Source organism: Apus apus, chromosome 1, assembly GCF_020740795.1.
Source record: "Apus apus isolate bApuApu2 chromosome 1, bApuApu2.pri.cur, whole genome shotgun sequence".
NCBI lineage: Eukaryota > Metazoa > Chordata > Aves > Apodiformes > Apodidae > Apus > Apus apus.
This window is the reverse complement of record NC_067282.1, coordinates 97,855,743-97,873,177: the sequence shown is the minus strand read 5'-3', so window position 1 is coordinate 97,873,177 and position 17,435 is coordinate 97,855,743. Positions and strand designations below refer to the sequence as shown.

Sequence of the window (17,435 nt, the reverse complement as noted above, 5' to 3'; positions counted from 1 at the left end):
GGAGAATCAGAAAGAAAATAAACAGTATACTTTTTACTTCAGTGTCCAACTTTTTGCCTTAAGGGGGGCTCATTTATTATGAAACAGTCTTACTTTGAACTAAATGTTTAACATCCCTGTGTAGTCATATGCACACAACAGAATGTCAGGTTTTTTGTTTTACCAAATTTTTTAAGCTGATGCCTTTCTAAAACTTAAATTAAGAGACTCCATCTAAAGGGTATCCTTAAGTAATTATGAGGCAAGAGTGAGTATCACAAAATTTCTAGAAGGCCATTAAATATGCTCTTTAAAAATCAGTAAGGATAAAATACTGTATGTAATGATTACTAGCAATTTTTGGGTCTTACTGAACAGTCATCTGCCAAGAGGCCTCAGTATACTATTAACTTAGTAAAAATCTTCATGTTGCCAGTGTGTGCAGAGCAAGAATGGGTAAAGACATGGTACCACGTTTGAGTCTCCTTTCATGTGAGAGGGGAATATGTCATTATCCTATACAGTGTTCCTTATGGGCAAGTAACTTTCAGGCACATAGTTTTTTTTATGTTGTGAGTTTTTCTGTGTTTCTATTGAAACATGAGTTGTTCTGTATATGAACTCGTAGGTAGCTTTGGACAATGTTTGCTGTAAAACTCAGTATTTATTTTCCAGTTTATCTAATCTAATCTGGGATATTACCACAGGTATTCATTTACTGATTTTTAAATTAGCATATGCCCTTTCTAGATTATTTTTCTCCTCAGCCGTCAATAGATGCCACAACAGATCTTCTGTCAGTACAACCTAGTTTGTCTGTGGTTTGCCAACATGTATTGCTCTTTTTCTAAAGAGGCTGTTAGTTAACTGCAAATAGCAAGCTAAACTTGTTTGTACTTCTGAAAGTTGTTGCTGGAGTATATGCATGGTTTTATGTAAATGCATACATATAGATGCATATGTATTTCTACAATATCTGTTTTCAAATAAATATATATTCTGTATCTAAAAATAGATATATACTACACAGTCAACTAGCTCAGTAATTTATGTGGAAACTGGTTATTTTAAAAAATATAATGTATATGGTACATATAAAATACAGCATATTTTATTCTATAAAACATAGTATATATATAGTGTAATGTAGATAATATTTTATATACTACATATGTAGTATATAGCATGGTTTTGAATATATTTTTTAAAGGAAAAGGTAAAGCAAAGTTTTCACACAAATTATATAGCTGGTCAGTAGGGGCTGGGAAATACTTTGTGGACTGTAGTACATTCTGTAGATTAGCTGACTGGAGGGATGGCTGGATATTCCTACACAGCATTGCAGGCTGGACTTCCAGGTTTAAAGTTTCATGGCATGAACTCCAGGAAAGTTTGTCACAATGGGGACTGTGATGGACAAGGCCTTTGTATCTTGGTGCCTTTCTTTTAAATGCTCACCTCATTTCTGCAGGTAGTAAAGTTTCTTTAATCCTCCCTCTTCCTGCTTGTGCAATCTCTTCGTACCTTTGCATTATTTAGTTCAGGGCATGGTTATTGTGTAGTGTCATTAATCTTTAATTAAAGCTTTTATTTAAAAATAAGGTGAGCTTTATACAAATACACACCCAATTTAAGACTTTTGTGTACGAAGTATAGATTGAATATTCTGGTGATGTGTTGCAGAAAGGCTGAACTACTTTATCCTTTAGTCTTGCATTTCATTTTATGAATTAGCCTCTGAATCTTGGAAAATACACATCACCTGAAAAGAAATGTGGCCTGAAAATATGCATAACCTGAAAATACACATAGTACACATTTATTACGATTTTTCCTCAAAACATGCATGTATAAACACCTAAGCAACTATTGTTGTGAAAAAATGGCTAAAATAATTGTATGTATTCTTTCTTTTATTAAAAAAAAAAAAAAAGCCTTTCTTGAAATAATTCCAGGTGATGTCTTTAGGTTTAAAACATTTATTTCTTCAGATGGCCAAAGAGACTTTAATTAGCACTTAGCAGTAAGGCTGGGCTGTCTTTTCCACCTTTCCAAACTGCCATTCTAGAATGTGAGTGTAGCTTAAAGCAGATGTAGGGAAATCTTAATCCTAAGGTTGGGTTATACGTTTCCACACTTACTAACTGGTTGAAATATCTCTTTCTACTGGTAACTTGTTCGCCAACACTATTATGTCATGATGTATCACTACATTTACTTTTAGTAGTTTACTATTTCAAGTGTAATTTACGATGTTTAAAGCTTATTTGCTCCTGCCTGTTCAAGCTTGCTTCCTAACAGCTATAAACAGTAACCATATGTCTTGTACGTGTGTACTTGACCAGGAAAGATAGTAAAGTAATTATCCTTTGGAAACATCAAAATAAGAATATATTTGAGTCATATATGAAGTAATTTACATTGAAATAATGAGCAGATTTGATGTATTAAGATATTTTTAATATTGCTACTTGAGCAGGACATTTGAATTTGTGGCCCATAACTTTTTTTACACTTTCTATAATATATCTTTGTTACGTTTATTTTTGTCAGATTTTAGGGAAAATGTTATCCTATCCTTACCTCATAGCTGAGGAACTGGGGAACAAGAGAGTACAAATGACTTGCAGTGCTAACACATCCAGTAAAGCTGGCCAGAAAGAGCAAGGAACTGAACCTCAGTCAATGTTAAGTCTCAGACTAGTATTCCTGTGGTGGCTGTCAGGCTCCAAAAGCATTTGACCATTAGCAGTTCAAGCAGCTGAAACAAAGCTAGTGAGACAAGCTTGTTTCATCCCTCTGTAAAGGAAGATGAGGGAGCACACCCTCTCTAAACTCCTCGTTTCCCTCAACTTCTAATTGAGAAAATACTTAGTTGCCTAGTGTTCTGCAGATACACAGCAGCTGCTATGATTTTTCCCTGTTTGCTGAGTACAGGTAGATAATAATCAAAAGTAGTGAGTTTAAGATAGGACAAAATTGGCTATTAACAGGAGGTAACAGGCTAATATAATGCAGGGGTCTTAATGGAACACATTTATCAATTTCGTTCATAAAATCAGTAACAGCTATAAAGAAATAGTCGCTGGGCAACAGTCTTGGAAAAACTAACTTTGCAAAACACATTTCTGCTAAAATAGCAAAGTTTTGATATTTTTTTAAATCAAGTTTATGCAAATAAGATTACTTCAATAACTGCTTTTTATTTTCAGATACCTAGGAGTAATTCTGTTTTATTTAGAAGGTAAAAGTTTAAAATACTGATCTTAGCATTGTACATATTATTCACAGATTGAATATTTGTTTTGAAGCCCAACATACTAAGTAAGTGCTATATTAAAAATAAAAAGACTGAATTAAAGAAATGACTTTTTAAGTTGCTAAGGAACAGAGCAGTTTTAGTATGTTCTGTGTATGTGAAATAATTCTAGAATTGTTCCTTTCGGGTTCAGGACTTGTGTCTACGTAAAATATAATCTTTATTTAGAGTAAAAAGGTGTAAAATGTATAATAGTTAATTTTGGAAGTTCATTCTAGTAAGAAAATTATAGCTTCTCATGATAGAAGTATCAGTAATATGAGAGCATTTGATTGCTAAGTTAGGTAATTTGTAATTTCTAAGCTAATTACTGAAGTGATGCTAAAGAAATTTACTCTCAAAACCTTCCATTATCTCAAATCAAAAGGGTGATCCTGAGAGTTAAAAGTATGCCTGGGACTGGCTAACTGTATTTTTAGTAAAGGCTGAAGGTAAATACTTCATTAATAGTTGAAATGAAAAAAAAAAAAAAAAAAGCTTTTGTCTATTCTATTAAAGGTGGCAGTGTTTGTGCTTAACTAAGTATTTCAGGAATTTAAGTTTTTTAAATCTTTATTTTGTAGAATCAGCATCTGAGGAGACTGGACAAAATGCAAAAGTGCTCAGGAGCAGGACATGTATCATTAACTACAAGAAACACATAAAGCTGTCTAATGTGACTGAGAAGAAAAACCCACGCAGATGTGCCACTTTGGCAGCTAATAAGATTAAGATAATGAGCGATACAAAGGAGGAATTATCAAGCTCAGAAAGCGTTCCCACAGTAAAAAAGAACAGAAGGCAACCTCATGGCAACATGTCTGCAGCATCCAGGAAGAAACTGATCAGCAACTCAGAGACAGATACTTGCTTAAAGTCTGAAAATGAGAGAGAACAGCTTTCTGGCAGAAAAACACTTTCCTGCCCCGAATCATCTGCTCCTAAAAGAAAATACATTAGCGAGTCTGAGAATGAAAAAACAGAATCTGAGGCAGAGACAAAAGTGACTCAAAAGCAGAATGATGGTAGCCACAAGCAGGCGCACAAAAAAGTGTGTGCTGCAACTTTTAAAAATCTCAAATACAACTCTTCAGAGGAGACTTCCACAAACCACAACATGGAAAACGGGAAAAACTGGGGAAGTTCTAGTCAGTCAGCTTCAGCCCACAACCATTGTACAAGCAACTCTGAAGAGGAGATAGATTCTGACTTGGCTAAACATGAAACTAAAAATACCAGAGAAGTACCAAATAAAAAATCTAGAGCTTCTTTCAAAAGATCCAAAATACTGGATGACTTCAATGAAACAGCAGAATCTGAAACAGGGGGAAAGAAAGATGAAAAAAGCTCAGTATCAGAAAATATGGAAGCCCCTGGGACTGCAGGAAGTTCAAAAGCCAGTTTCAATTGTTTTTCTGATTCAGACTCTGGAACTGATAACAGTATCTATAGTGATGCCACAGGAACAAGAAAGAGGAAAAGGAAAACAGAAATTTTGAGAAAAGAAATTACCAATTCCAACTCACGTAAGCCTTCCAGAAGACCCCAGCGAAGGAAACGTTGGAAACTGAACCAAGAAAATGACTCTGAAGATTTGGATTACACCAAATACAGAAGAGCTAATCGGCGTTCTAAGATAAGAACTCGGAACTGCGGTAGACGGACTGTGAGATACGATGACGGTGACGACGATGACGAGAGAGGTTTAGATGATGTAGAATGCAAAACGTAACCTTAAAAGGAAAAGCCAGCCCACTTTTTTTTTTTTTTTTAATGGTAATAGCACTAGAACTCATGATGGATGCTGGCTCTTCTTTGTCCTACATTTCAGGGAATATATTTATATTTTTCTATGAAAAAGTTATGAATGTGATTAGATGATGACTTTCTCCTTTTCATATTTTGACTTGCACTTGCCTGCCCATGTAGCAGCATTTAGCACAGATGCCAAAATGTGCCTCATTATAGGGGCAATTTTTTGTCTTTACTGGTATTTTATTACATATAACAAGAGTTAAAAAATGTTAAAACACTGCGCAACAGGTTAATAGCAGTATGTTGAGTATTATTGTTATGGGTGCTGCAATGGAATACTACCTAGGTCATACAACATTCAAAAACAGATTTCAAACATCTCTAATGCTGTATGAAATCATATACAATAATAACAGGCTTATAACTAATATTGTACACTATAAAAATCTGGCAGATGCTAGCATTGCATCAAAAAAGTAATGAATGGTCACTAGGTGAATAACTCTTCAACTTGTATTAGTGCAGAGTTAAACCTTCTGTACTTCCATTATTGATAACATGCAACTAGAACCAGTTACCAGTGAAAAAGTGTGTTTGCCAATTAAAAAGGCATAGTGGTGCTGGTGAAGAGAGCATTTATGCTGACTGGTAGTACTATCATCATTAATGTGACTTCTATACTGTAAACTTAAGAATATGAAATGCAGGTGAACTCTTGGGCCTAAGGGTTTTTGTGTGTTTTCTTTATAAAATAGAAAAACAAACAAAACACTTGTTCTGTTTTCTTTATGCGTGAAAAGCTTGAGGTGCAGGATTCTTACATTCCAGACCTTTTTGCTACATTTCTGTTGTTCTTCCGTATTTAAACTTTAAAGTGTGCTTTAATGTTACACTTCACATTGATTAAACCTTATCAGTTTCTCATTATTGCAGTACATCTCCTATTTTTGAAATGTTTGAAGTGGTGGCTGTTGACAAGAAATAATGCTGGTCTAGAAGACAGAAGAAAATTTCTCCAGGAAAAGGTGTAAATTCTTATTTGGCCATCTATCAACTACAAGACCATGTAGCCCATCTATATTCTGACTTTGCCTTTCCCCCCCATTTCTGCCTTCAGCCCAACACCAGGCACTCGGTCTTCTCTGCTTCTACCCCACTCTCCAATATAGGTTTCCTTCTTCTGCTCTGCTGGTTCCCTTTTTCACACAAAGTAAGACTTAGTGATTCCTGATCTCATTGTCCAATAAGAGATACATTAGAATAGTTTCATCCCAGCCCAGTTCTTTAACTGAAATAGCAAGTTTATGAGTTAGTTTTCCAGCAGACTGGACTGGAAGGGATTGGGGGCCCGGCAGGAGGAAGTTAGTGCAGCTGCATAATTGTAGTTACCAATGCCAGAACTGTTTGAAAATGTAGTCCCACTCGGCTGCCTACCAGTGGTCAGTGAGAACCACTTTTCCAGCATCGCTGACGTTACGTGCCAAAAATGTGTCTTTGCCATTGCATCATTTGGTATCTAGAATGTTACCTCTATAGAGAGGTTTGTTTTTTGTTTGTTTTTTTTTCTTAAAACTTCTACATGAAGTAAGAAATTACCCTAGTTTGTATCATTCTTGCCCCAGGATTTTTTTTTTTTTAAAGCATAGCTCTTAATATGATAAGGTAGAATTTTGTAAATTCAAGATACGTGTGTATCTGAATTCTTTGAGTTGGGATCAAAAATACGAACACAGTTGTGTTTAGTGATGAAACTCTGAGGTGGCTTTATGTATCCTACGTTTAGGGATAATTTCGTTGAAAGAGTAAGTCAACTGGTATTTTTATGTTGCCCATAAACCAAATGCATTTTTCAGCAGCTGCCTATGATCAGTGTCCTATGGAGTATAACCCTCATGTATAGGAATAAATATTGATGTAAGAACTCTTAAGTGAATATCAGAGTTTTTATTAACCTTAAGTTTAAATTGCTAAAACTGAGCTGGTAGGTTTGTATTTCTCATTCAGCCTTAGATGTAAAAATACAGTTTTCTTTTTTTCTTTCCCACCCTTTCTCAGATGCTGAATTCTCTGTTATATCACACTTGTGCTCTACATACTCATGGTGATCCCTGGAAGCTGCAAGAAGGTTCTGGCCTCTGAATTTATCAGGTTTCAAAGAGCCATTAGGAAGGAAAATTACTAAACTGGAAAGGGACTGTCACTGCTCCACCCTCTAAGAGTCTGTTTGTTTTTTTTTTTCTTTTAAATCTAAATGAGCATACTTTTACCAGAACTGGCTCTTCCAAGCCTTGCAGAAACCTTTCTTTCATCTTCCTGGTTAAACAGTCAGCATTTTTCATTTGGTCTAGCTGTACTCAGGGAAGTAAAGTGATTTAATAGACCTGTAAAAGTAGTGTTTTTATTTAAAGCTGCTTAATGCAATATATTTGTAAGTGCTTTTGTTGTTGTTTACGTTGTGGTGGTTTTTTTTTCGTTTTGGGGGGAAGTGGTTCTGTTTGTTTTAAAGCTGGACCTGAATCTGGGATAGTCAACAGGCTGACAGGCACCACAGAGGAAAATGCTGGAAGTGCAGGACAGACGTGTAGCAGAATCAGTTTTTTTAGTATTAAAGACTTCTATGATGTACATGTAGAAGTGGACCAAAGTAAAGTTATACATGAAACTGGACCCTCACTGTACTCTTATTTGCACACTTGCGGTGTGTTTTCCCCTTGTCGTGTCCGGGTTTCTGCCCGTCTACCCCACACCCCAGACCCCGCCGGTCCCCGACCCCCCACCCGCCCTGCCGGCCCGGGGCGCTCGACTCCAGCTGCTCCCGGGCAGCTCCGTTTCCAACCAGGCAGAGAAGCCAGCGCGGGCAGCGGGAGGCCTGGGGGGCGCGAAGGGGGGAGCAGGGGCTGCGCTGGGCGGCCCCGCACTTGGCCCCGCTCCTGCTCTTCGGCCTGCCCGCCGCTTCTCCCCCTCGCCCCTGCCCCCGACCGCGAACCGCCGCCCCCAGCCCCGGGCGGTCTCGCAGGCTACGCCGGAGAAACGCGGGCCGCTCTGCGGGCGGGAGGGGAGGAGGGCTCAGCCGGCTGTGCGGCCGCCGGGCCGGCCTTCCCGCGGGGCTCGGCGGCAGAAGCGGCCGCTTCGGGCGGCCCGGCAGCGGGCAGGCAGCAGCGGGCAGGCTCCGGGGGGCCGCGCTCTGTTGTGCGCGGCCGGGCCGGGCCGGGCGGGGCGGGACGCGGCGCAGCCCGGCGAGCGGAGCGCGCAGGCGGGCGGAGCAATGGCGACCTTCTTCGGGGAGGTGGTGGTGGCGCCGTCCCGCGCCGGCGTGGACGATGAGGAGTCGGCGGAGGAGGCCCGGGAGGAGACACCCGAGGACCGGGAGATCCGCAGGGAGCTGGAGAAGAAAAGGTAGCCGGCCCGCGGAGCGCCTCGGCCGTTCCTGCCGGCGCCGTGGGGCTGCCTCCCCCGCCGGGCCTGCTCCGGAGCCGCTGGGGCTGGGGCCCGGCTCGGGCCTGAGCCGGGTGGAGCGGGGGTAGCTCCACTTCTCTCCGCCTCTTTTGCCAGGGAGGTCGAAGTCCTCTGGACCTGGAAGTCTGCGGAAGGCCCGGCCGGCGAGCCCCTCGTGTGCTCGAGGTTTATCGTAGCGATAGGACATCACGCTGCAGGTAGGTGCGCGGGCGGCAAACCCTGAAACACCGCTGCTCTTTGGCGCTTGGCTACGTTCGAGAAAGCAGGAGGCCGGGAGAAAATAAGAGCGTGCCAAGACGCTCTCTTCGCCATAGTCTGTTTTAGCGTTGATCTCAGCTGTGGGGATGGTCCTTAGGAGCGCCCAGCTCTCCGTGCAGGGAGCGGAGCTGCAGCCCTGAGGCAGCCGGGCTGTCCAGGGAGAGCCAGAGTTACTCTGGACGGATGGAACAGGGGGTTTGTTACAGCTGCTTATTCCTCCTGTCAGATCACGGTGAAGTGGTACATTTTTAGTTGAAGAGCAGAAGCAAAGTATGGCTTGGATTTTAGCTGGGACTCTTCCCTTTATCTGACTCCTGTTTTGTCAGATTCGCCTGGATTATTTGTTAACTGACAGAAGTTTCTTTCTAGTAGTATCAAGTTTCTCAGTGCAGTCTAGTGTTTTGAAATGGGAGTTTGTCAAAGACTTAAAATTATGGTCAGTAAGATGCATTTTCCTTAATTTCTAACGAACAGTGATTTTTTGCTTGATCAGTCAGTCCTTTTTCACATTTTAATTCCTCACTTGTTCAAAAATGCAGTCTTTCGAGGTGGTTATTTACTTACTAGGCATAAAGTCTTGAAACACCCTCCCCCTTGTGAGTTTTTACATAGCTCTTTCCCTGTGGATATAAAGGAGTTCTGGATCTTCTGTACATTTAGGTCACATCTAGTTGATATTTAGATCTTATCAAAGCTAACTCTGCTAACCTATTTTTTATTTGTTCAGGTTTTTCCTAGAAAAATAGCTACAGCTATTTTAGACATTATTTCTGTTTAACAGGAGCTTTTGACAGGAATTTGATTTATGAACATTTATTTGGAACCTCTTTGCCGCTAAGTCATGCATACTCTTGTCTTTACTTCCTAGAGCCAGTATTAATAGTTCTGCCTTGCTGGTTCAGTGATATTTTTTATTTATAGAAATCTGTTAAATTTGGTTTGTCAAGAAAGAGACTTAATGTCTACATCCTTAGTGTGTACTAAGGGAATCAAAGTTGACTGTAGTGATACAATTCCTAATGATACATGTTTTTGATGTTGGGGCTCTCTATATGTAGAACTGCTCTTTTACATCTTGATATGGTGAGGTTACTCATGTTCTTGAGCTTTGCTAGATTGGGTCAACACACGTATGTTGATAAAAATGTTATTCCTTTTTTTTTTTTTTCACTCAAGCTGGCAAAAAAAAAAATTAGGTTTGGGTATTTATTTGTAGAACAGGGATTTTGTGCTTTATAAATTAACAGTATTTATTGGCTTTTTGCAGCATTCCTGTCATCTTTTATTCTGGATTCTGTATGTTGGGAAGTGGTTGGTGTTGTGAAGCTGTGGAATGAATGGTGTCGAACATCCAATGCAACAAATGTCATCCCAACAGATTCTTTCTGTTTGTTCTACCGATTAATATCAGACCCAACTGTAAGTGACTTATGTATGAATTCCTCTCTATTTTAGCTTCCTGAAAAAGAGAGCAACCTCCATCCTCCCCGTCCCCTGCCCTGGCCAAACAAGACATTAAGGCTGCAGTCTTCTGGACTAACATCGTAAAAAATCTGAAGGGTCATTATGCTTACTAAAACTATTTGAAGGTCTGGCATGTGAAGTTCAGTACAAAGATGTGTGACAGCCTGAATGCCTCTGTTGTGAATAAAAAATTCTTGTTGAAATAGAGTTGAAGAAGCCCAAGAAAACTGAACAAGTCGTTGGCTGTAGTCACATCATCTTTGTGTAATCATGAGCTGGTTTTGTGCTCTTTAAACCACTTGCTTATGCAACTTTTTTTTGTTTTTAAGGTTTTGTTGTGCCAGTGTAGTTGCTATGTTGCTGAGGATCAACAGTTCCAGTGGCTTGATAAGGTAAAACTGGCAAGAGAGCAAATTGGGCAATGAAATCTTAGGGGTGGGGATCTTCAACTTAGTGTAAGTGCCTTTTTCTGATTTTCTAAACATGACAGCATTGTAAAGAACTGTTTTCCCTGTGGCTTTCTTAAGTTTTCAATAAATGAAGAAATTTACTATTTGTGGATTCTGTGAAATTCCTTTGTAGATGCTGCCAATTGTTTGTATATGCTGTAACTTACCAGTGTTGGGCAGTTCCTTCATTTGGACAATGTCAGTTTTGTTGCCCTTTTTCTCTAGCTTCTTTCAGCTGCATTTCAGCTCTGGGAGAATTCCTTCTGTAAAAAAATAATTGCATAACTCTAAATGTATGGCTGCCAAAGGATCAGCAGACAAGCCTGTTACAAAACTCGTGGTGGATGGTGTCTTTACTAATGGATGTGTTCTGTTCCTTTCACAAAGAGGAACTCTAAAGGAAGGTGCCTCCAAAGCAGTATGTGTCCCACTTGTTCATAGACTTAAGTGCATTACCCCAGCATCATTCAGGTCCATGAATGCTGCTGGATCGTTCAGGTCCCTCCAGATATCATCCTAGTGATTTTAATAAGATAAAGCCAGGAGGGTAGGCTTTGGCTGTTGATTTTTATTATGGACTTGGGTCACTGCTTAGCCTCAAGGAAGTATGGCTTATTTGTTCTTGCTGTCTGTCTGCTAACCTAATTTCCTTTGGATCTGCTCAGTCTAGCCTGCCAGCTGGCCCAGCCAGTGCATGAGAGGGATTACTTGGTTGCAAGGGAGAACCATACGAGCATCTCAGTGAGAGTGAGGGAGCAGAAAGATTATGGGAAGGCAAAGAGGACAGAAAACTGGGAAAACTTCACTGAACAATACGGGCATTTCAGACTTAATTTTGTAGAAAAAATAGGCTTTTGTGGTTCTTTGGCTTCTAGAAGTGTTTTCATTTGCTTTGCTGGGGTTTGCGTAATGGTTCACTTCAGAGTTTGGAAACCCTAAGACCTTAACCATTTTGGTTTTGCTGTATTCCACGCATTCTTGCACTTCATTTGAACTGGGATTACAAAAGAAAGGTTATTGCCGTGTTGCTGTCATCTCCATTTGTCTTTTTCCAGCTGTTTGCACATGTGTTATTTTAAATGTGGGTGTTTATGAAGTAGGAGTATGGACTTTTACCAGATCAACGTTCCTGAGTATTTTTAGACTTCACGATTATCAGTATTTTTAAACATACAGCAGAAATGTTGTGCTGGTAACCTGCTTTTAATGTGAGTTACAGACCTGTTCTGTATGCTTCAGAAATTGATTCACGGAGCATCTTCACAGTCTCTATGAATCAGATTTTTACTTTTATATATATTTTCTCAGTAAGTGATCACTGACAAAATCAAAACATACAGACTAAACTTTCACAGTAAGGCACGCCAGCCAGTGTTTCCAACAAAGCAAATAAACTGTAAATTGAAAGTATCTGTGCTTCTGAAAAGTTATGTCAGTTTTACGTTACAGCAGTAACACGCTGATGTGAGGGAACAGTCAGCTTCCCTCCTGTGATTGGTAACATATTTGGAAACAGGCGAGTTTTTGTTATCTTTACCAATTCCCTGTACCCTTATTGGTCATAAATCTGAAGAGGACAGTGTAAAAGAAAGGTGCAGGTTTATCATGCATCTCATTTTGACACATTCTTGAAAAAAAATGGAACACTGCAGCAGTTTGGTATTTTGTGACCGCATGCAATGGATACAAAAGTATATTTGATGCAGTGTTTTTGAAACTCTCCTCTTTGAATTTGAGGAAAACTTGAAAAATTACGGTTCTGTCTCAATTCAACTTGAATATAATTAAATAAAATCGGAGCATTTAAAATGGAGACTCTTTTTAAGTACTGTGGACCATCTGGGGAGCACGATTTCAATTTCAAATGTCTTGCTGCTTAGTAAAGCAGCCTGGTTTTATTTGGAGTCCTTTTTCTTTCTACAGTCACCATTAGTGAAAATAAGTCTTTATATATTTGGAGGTGAATAGCAGGTGCTGAAAACCTAAAGCCTCTCAAGAAGATCAGTAGAATTGGTAAATATCTTAGCTGTTCTTCAGGTTTTGTTATCTCCATCCCAAGAGCAGTGCATGTGAAATTACTGCCTGAAGGTTGTGATTAAAATTTTAATCCTGCAAACCTGAATTAAATTGCAGTGTGCCATCTGCACTGAAACTGAATCAATTGAATTAATATCATTGTATTTTTACAGTATTACTGAGAGACAGTGAGTTTTATTTATGTGTTTACATTTTTATTTCAGGTCTTTGGCTGTATGCAAAAGGAAGGCTTGCAAGTAACTATTCTTTCAACGTGCCCTGTAGCTGATTATAAAACTCAGGAATCCACTTTAACACTTCCATCTCCATTTCTGAAAGCCTTAAAGACAAAAGAATTCAAAGAGCAGGTCTGCTGCCCACTGCTGGAACAACCTAACATCGTTCGAGATCTTCCTGCTGCTGGTATTTTCCATCTCCCGTTATTTACAGGGCTGCTGGTGGCAACACAAAATTCACTTTTAAGAGAATGCCATTGCAACTAGTGTTTTTGCCTGATGGTGTGAACTGGCTAACAAGTTAGCTTTGAAAATGAATTCCTAACACTTTGACATTTTACATGTTGCCTTGTAAAATAGGGACAAATTCCAAAAACATCCCAAAATCCTTCTTAAGTGTGGGCTCTAAGTACGAGCACATTCTTCAGTATAGCATCACAGATTGAACTGTATATTGGGTTTTTTGAACATTTTACTTAGGAACTAAATAAGTTTTTTTAAGAGTTCTTTTCATCTGAGCATCCAATCTGAGGCTAATAAAGTCCTTTTTGCATATTACAAGTAAAGTAGGTTTCACTGCACTACTGACTGACCTCATGTAAAATATGGGTTCATATTTATTCTGCAATGTGGTACAACTCCGAGTCTTCTCATTACAGAGTACCAAATTAGTGGTAGCATTATGAGGAAAAACTTGTCTAGCAGGAGCTAAAAGTGGATGATTTTTTCTTTAAAACGTCTGTCTTGTTTGCAGTTTCTTTTGAGTTTTTATGCTTGGTTTGGTTTTGGTTTTGTTGTTTATTTTTTACAGAAGCTCATGTTACTTTTGTTTACCAATAATGTACCATTTCCAGTTATTTGCCAGGAAGAAACACCAACTGCATTTTACTAATTTTTGGTCGTTTATGTTCTTGAGTACCTGATAAATGGCCTAACAGTCAGGATCCTAAGTACTTTATAAATTAACTTTCATGCTTTATGAAGTTCTGGCCAGAACAAACGTGATTTTATACATAGAACTGAGATTCCTTCTCTGCTGAACATAACACACATTTTCTTGTGACTTGGATTTAGTTTTGAGTTATTGTCAAGTGTGGCAGATTCCTGCAGTGCTGTATCTGTGTTACACTGATGTCATCAAACTGGACACGGTTACAGTTGAAGCCTTCAAGCCTCTGCTTTCTTCTAGAATCCTGAAAAGTTTAGTCAAGGTAAACATTAATATTTAAAAATTAATTGGAAGTTTGGTCTATTTTGGTCTGTCATTCATCTCTTGAGTTCTACTGTTGACTCGCCCCTGTGAGATTCCACCTGTATATAATTTATAGAAAGATATAGACTTTAATGATAGAGGACAAGGATTTCTGCTACAATACCTGCTGTGACATCTGTTTATAAGTTGATTAGAAATCATGAATCTGTAGCTTCCTGCAAAACTTCATTTTGACTTTTCAAGCTCTTGTAGTGGTACTGGTGTATCAGGGAGGGATTTCTTGTGGTTGTTTAAGCTGCATTTTACTTTGGAGGTGCGTCGTGTTAAAATCTTTAAGAATATGTATTATTTTCTTGTATTCATATGCAAGATGACTCTGTTCTAGCTCTGTATCTACCTGTCTTGTGCCATACGTGAAAGCTTCTTAAGAAACCTATTTTGACCTGCAACTTCTTTCTGAAATTAAAAGACTGAGTCTTTAAGATGATTCTTAATAGTTTTGCACTGATCAAGCAGCTGAGAAATCATGGCATCTTAGCTACTACAGTGAATGTTTTGCTTCTTTCTGAAATGTTTTTAATTGAAATATAGTTGGTTCAAAACACTCTCATCGGTTTTGCCAATTGAACTTGTATTTAAATGACAGAAGAGGTTTGTGTGTACTGAAGTGTTTATTTTAACTTTAAATGTGGGACTTGCAAGTTAGTTTTTGTTACAGCTTATGCTGGTCTGCTAAATAAATCTTAACAGACTAGTACGTAAGTGTTTAAACTCTGTAGGAAAACAACAGTAAACATGGAGGCTCTTCCTCTCATGTACGAACAAGGAGGAATGCAGATTAACAAATCCCATTTTATGGTTGAACTGCAAATTCCTTTGGAGCCTTTAGCAGATCTCTGGATACCTTCCTTTGGAAGCCCTGAGTTTTGCTCACAGTTAACATTTTAATCAAACTGATATTCAGAGCAATAAAAATTGGAATAGAGGACAGTGAGGCTCTTTTTGGTTTGGTTTGTTAAAGGCAATGTAGCTAATGCTTGGCATCTCTTCCTTTCCGTAGGATGTATCTGAAAGCACGAAGATTTTGAAGAAGTTACTGACGACCAACGAAACTCACAATAATATCTATATCTAAAGAGGACATTTATGACACAGACTGCACAGTTTGTTCTGTAGAGGACATTTTGAATTTGTAATTGTTTCCTTAAAAGTGGAATAAATTCCAGTAGATTTTTACTTTTGCACTCATTTTTGTTACTTACAGATTCATCACCACAAACACATAGATTTCTTCTGCGTGGTTTGGGACACTATCTTCTGGAGGGATTTTAGGAGATATCTGGAATATGAAAAGCAACTTCTTTTTCTCGTCATGAAGGGATTGTATTATCTAAATGTATACTTATTATATATAAAAGAGGAAATGCAATTAAGAAATTCTGTTTATCTAATGAGAACACTATTTTTTACTTTCTTTTGAGACACAAAAGTTTTCCTGATATTTGTTCCTCTTTAAAGGTTTGTCTGTGATGGAGAAAATACACTCTGCATCTTTTTGCTTAGATAAGTATGTATAAGTTTGTTGTATGTATGAATGATACATATATATGTATACATGCTCATACATTTGTTGATACACAAGACAGTAAGTATGGTCAATATCTTTAAAAGATTTACTAGTGGAAAATAAGCTTGCTTTAGAAATTAGTAGGAAGCAGGAATGTGGAGCTGGTTTGAACTGCATGGAAGGGCTGTGACTTGGATGTAGTGAGTAGTTCATCACAGGTATTTGGGATGCCACTGCCTGTGGCAGTGGCATGGTAGGAGAGATCTGGTAGGAGAAGTTTGCCCACATTCAGATGCTGCAGCTCCCATTTGCAGTGCCTTGCTCAGAGCTCATCTTTCTTGGCACTTTCAGCTACAAACTGATCAGGTGCCATAGAAGCACAGCAGCATTCCCTGCTGTCAGGTCTCTGCCACTGGTGGGAAACTCTCCTGCTGAAACCGGGTGGTAAGGATCACAAGCTGCTTCAGCTGGTTTTGCCAGGACAAACAATGTAATCTATCCACTTTAAAGCTCTGAATTGCTGGTAGCTGTAGGAATAGTACAAGATTTCTTATGCAGAGTATGTGATTTCTAGAGATCCTTAAATTTAAATTTTAGATCTTTTAAATTTAATTTAAAATTTAAATGTGTCCTTTTGGAACAGAAGGAAAACAGCTTCAGAGTTTTCTGCTAAGTTTAACTTTGACTTACATTGAATGGCCAGTGGACCTTTTTCAACAGTGTATGCCTGTAACAGAACTGTCATCCATCCCTTCAGGTTTGAAAGTGGTTTGCTTAGTCAACATGCACTGATGCAAGTAACTCCTGGCTTCAGCAGGGCCTCTACAACTTCTGATGCTGGAAGTTTTAACTGCATTCTGTAATCATAGTTTCCATGGTAGAAGAATATTCTTGATGTAGATACCAAGTTGTGTGTCAGTTAGACATTGATTTAAACTTCTGTTAATATAATTACAGATAAGCAAGCAACTGTTGCTTTAAGTGGTGCTGTATTTTGGAACAAACTCTGAAGCATAAAGTACAAGACATGGTTCCTTCTGTTTTGTATTCTTTCCTGTTTCTATGCAGCATTTTAATTAAAACCTGTTCATCTGCATGATCTGAGCTGAGAATTCTGTTGTTGTGAAATAGTTGGCTGCACCGTTTTCTTACTTGCATACTGAACATGTTTGGTTCATAATAAATAAAATACGTAACAGGAAATAACCTTGAAAAATAAATTGCAGGCTCTTTTAAGAATTGTTAATACACTTCTAGTATTGGCTTTATCAGTTTGCAGTGTTTCAGAACAATTTTCCACTGAAGTAGAATTCAGTTTTTACTACCTGGGTTCATGCTGAGGTGTGAGAATACTCATGAACACCTTGAATAAAAGTGGCAAACAGAACACTAGCAACTGGGAAGACGAATTAGAGTGACAACTGTTGTATTGACAGAACTCTTCAAAGGCTAATTACTCTTGCTTTAAAGGGTGTTGTAGCTCTCGAGAGCTGGAAATGCTTACATAGGATGTGGTGGGTTTTCTGTTGGATATTGTCAAGGCAGTGGTTTCACCGTGTGTATCCTGGATAATTTTGTGGTGCACACTACAGACTAAGTGAAGCTCTGTGCAGTACTAGTTCTCTCTGATGTGAAAGGTCAGGGTATGCCAGGCAGGGCATGTGCACCCAGTGTAGTCAGGAAGAATGCCCCTCATCAGTGTAATCTGGATTGTGCTGCATAAATTTGAAATGCCAGCTCTTTC

The 17,435-nt window shown here is 38.8% G+C and overlaps 2 protein-coding genes across 3 annotated transcripts in view; both read left to right on the top strand.

Annotated features, from left to right (window-relative positions):
* The window catches only part of BRWD1 (bromodomain and WD repeat domain containing 1), a 56,555-nt gene extending 50,599 nt beyond the window's left edge, over positions 1–5,956 (top strand). For both annotated transcript variants that reach the window (XM_051614961.1, XM_051614952.1), the window contains exon 41: positions 3,862–5,956. In XM_051614961.1, the coding sequence (XP_051470921.1) occupies positions 3,862–5,009 (1,148 nt within the window). In that variant the 3' untranslated portion in view covers positions 5,010–5,956. The remainder of the gene's footprint in view (positions 1–3,861) is intronic.
* A 2,297-nt stretch (positions 5,957–8,253) lies between these two features.
* On the top strand, positions 8,254–16,787 carry PSMG1 (proteasome assembly chaperone 1). The gene is made up of 7 exons (XM_051630747.1): positions 8,254–8,428; positions 8,585–8,685; positions 10,014–10,165; positions 10,540–10,602; positions 12,900–13,098; positions 13,986–14,122; positions 15,185–16,787. The coding sequence occupies exons 1-7, from the start codon at positions 8,298–8,300 to the stop codon at positions 15,257–15,259; spliced, it is 858 nt and encodes a 285-aa protein (XP_051486707.1). The 5' UTR covers positions 8,254–8,297; the 3' UTR covers positions 15,260–16,787.
* Positions 16,788–17,435: the final 648 nt, after the last annotated feature.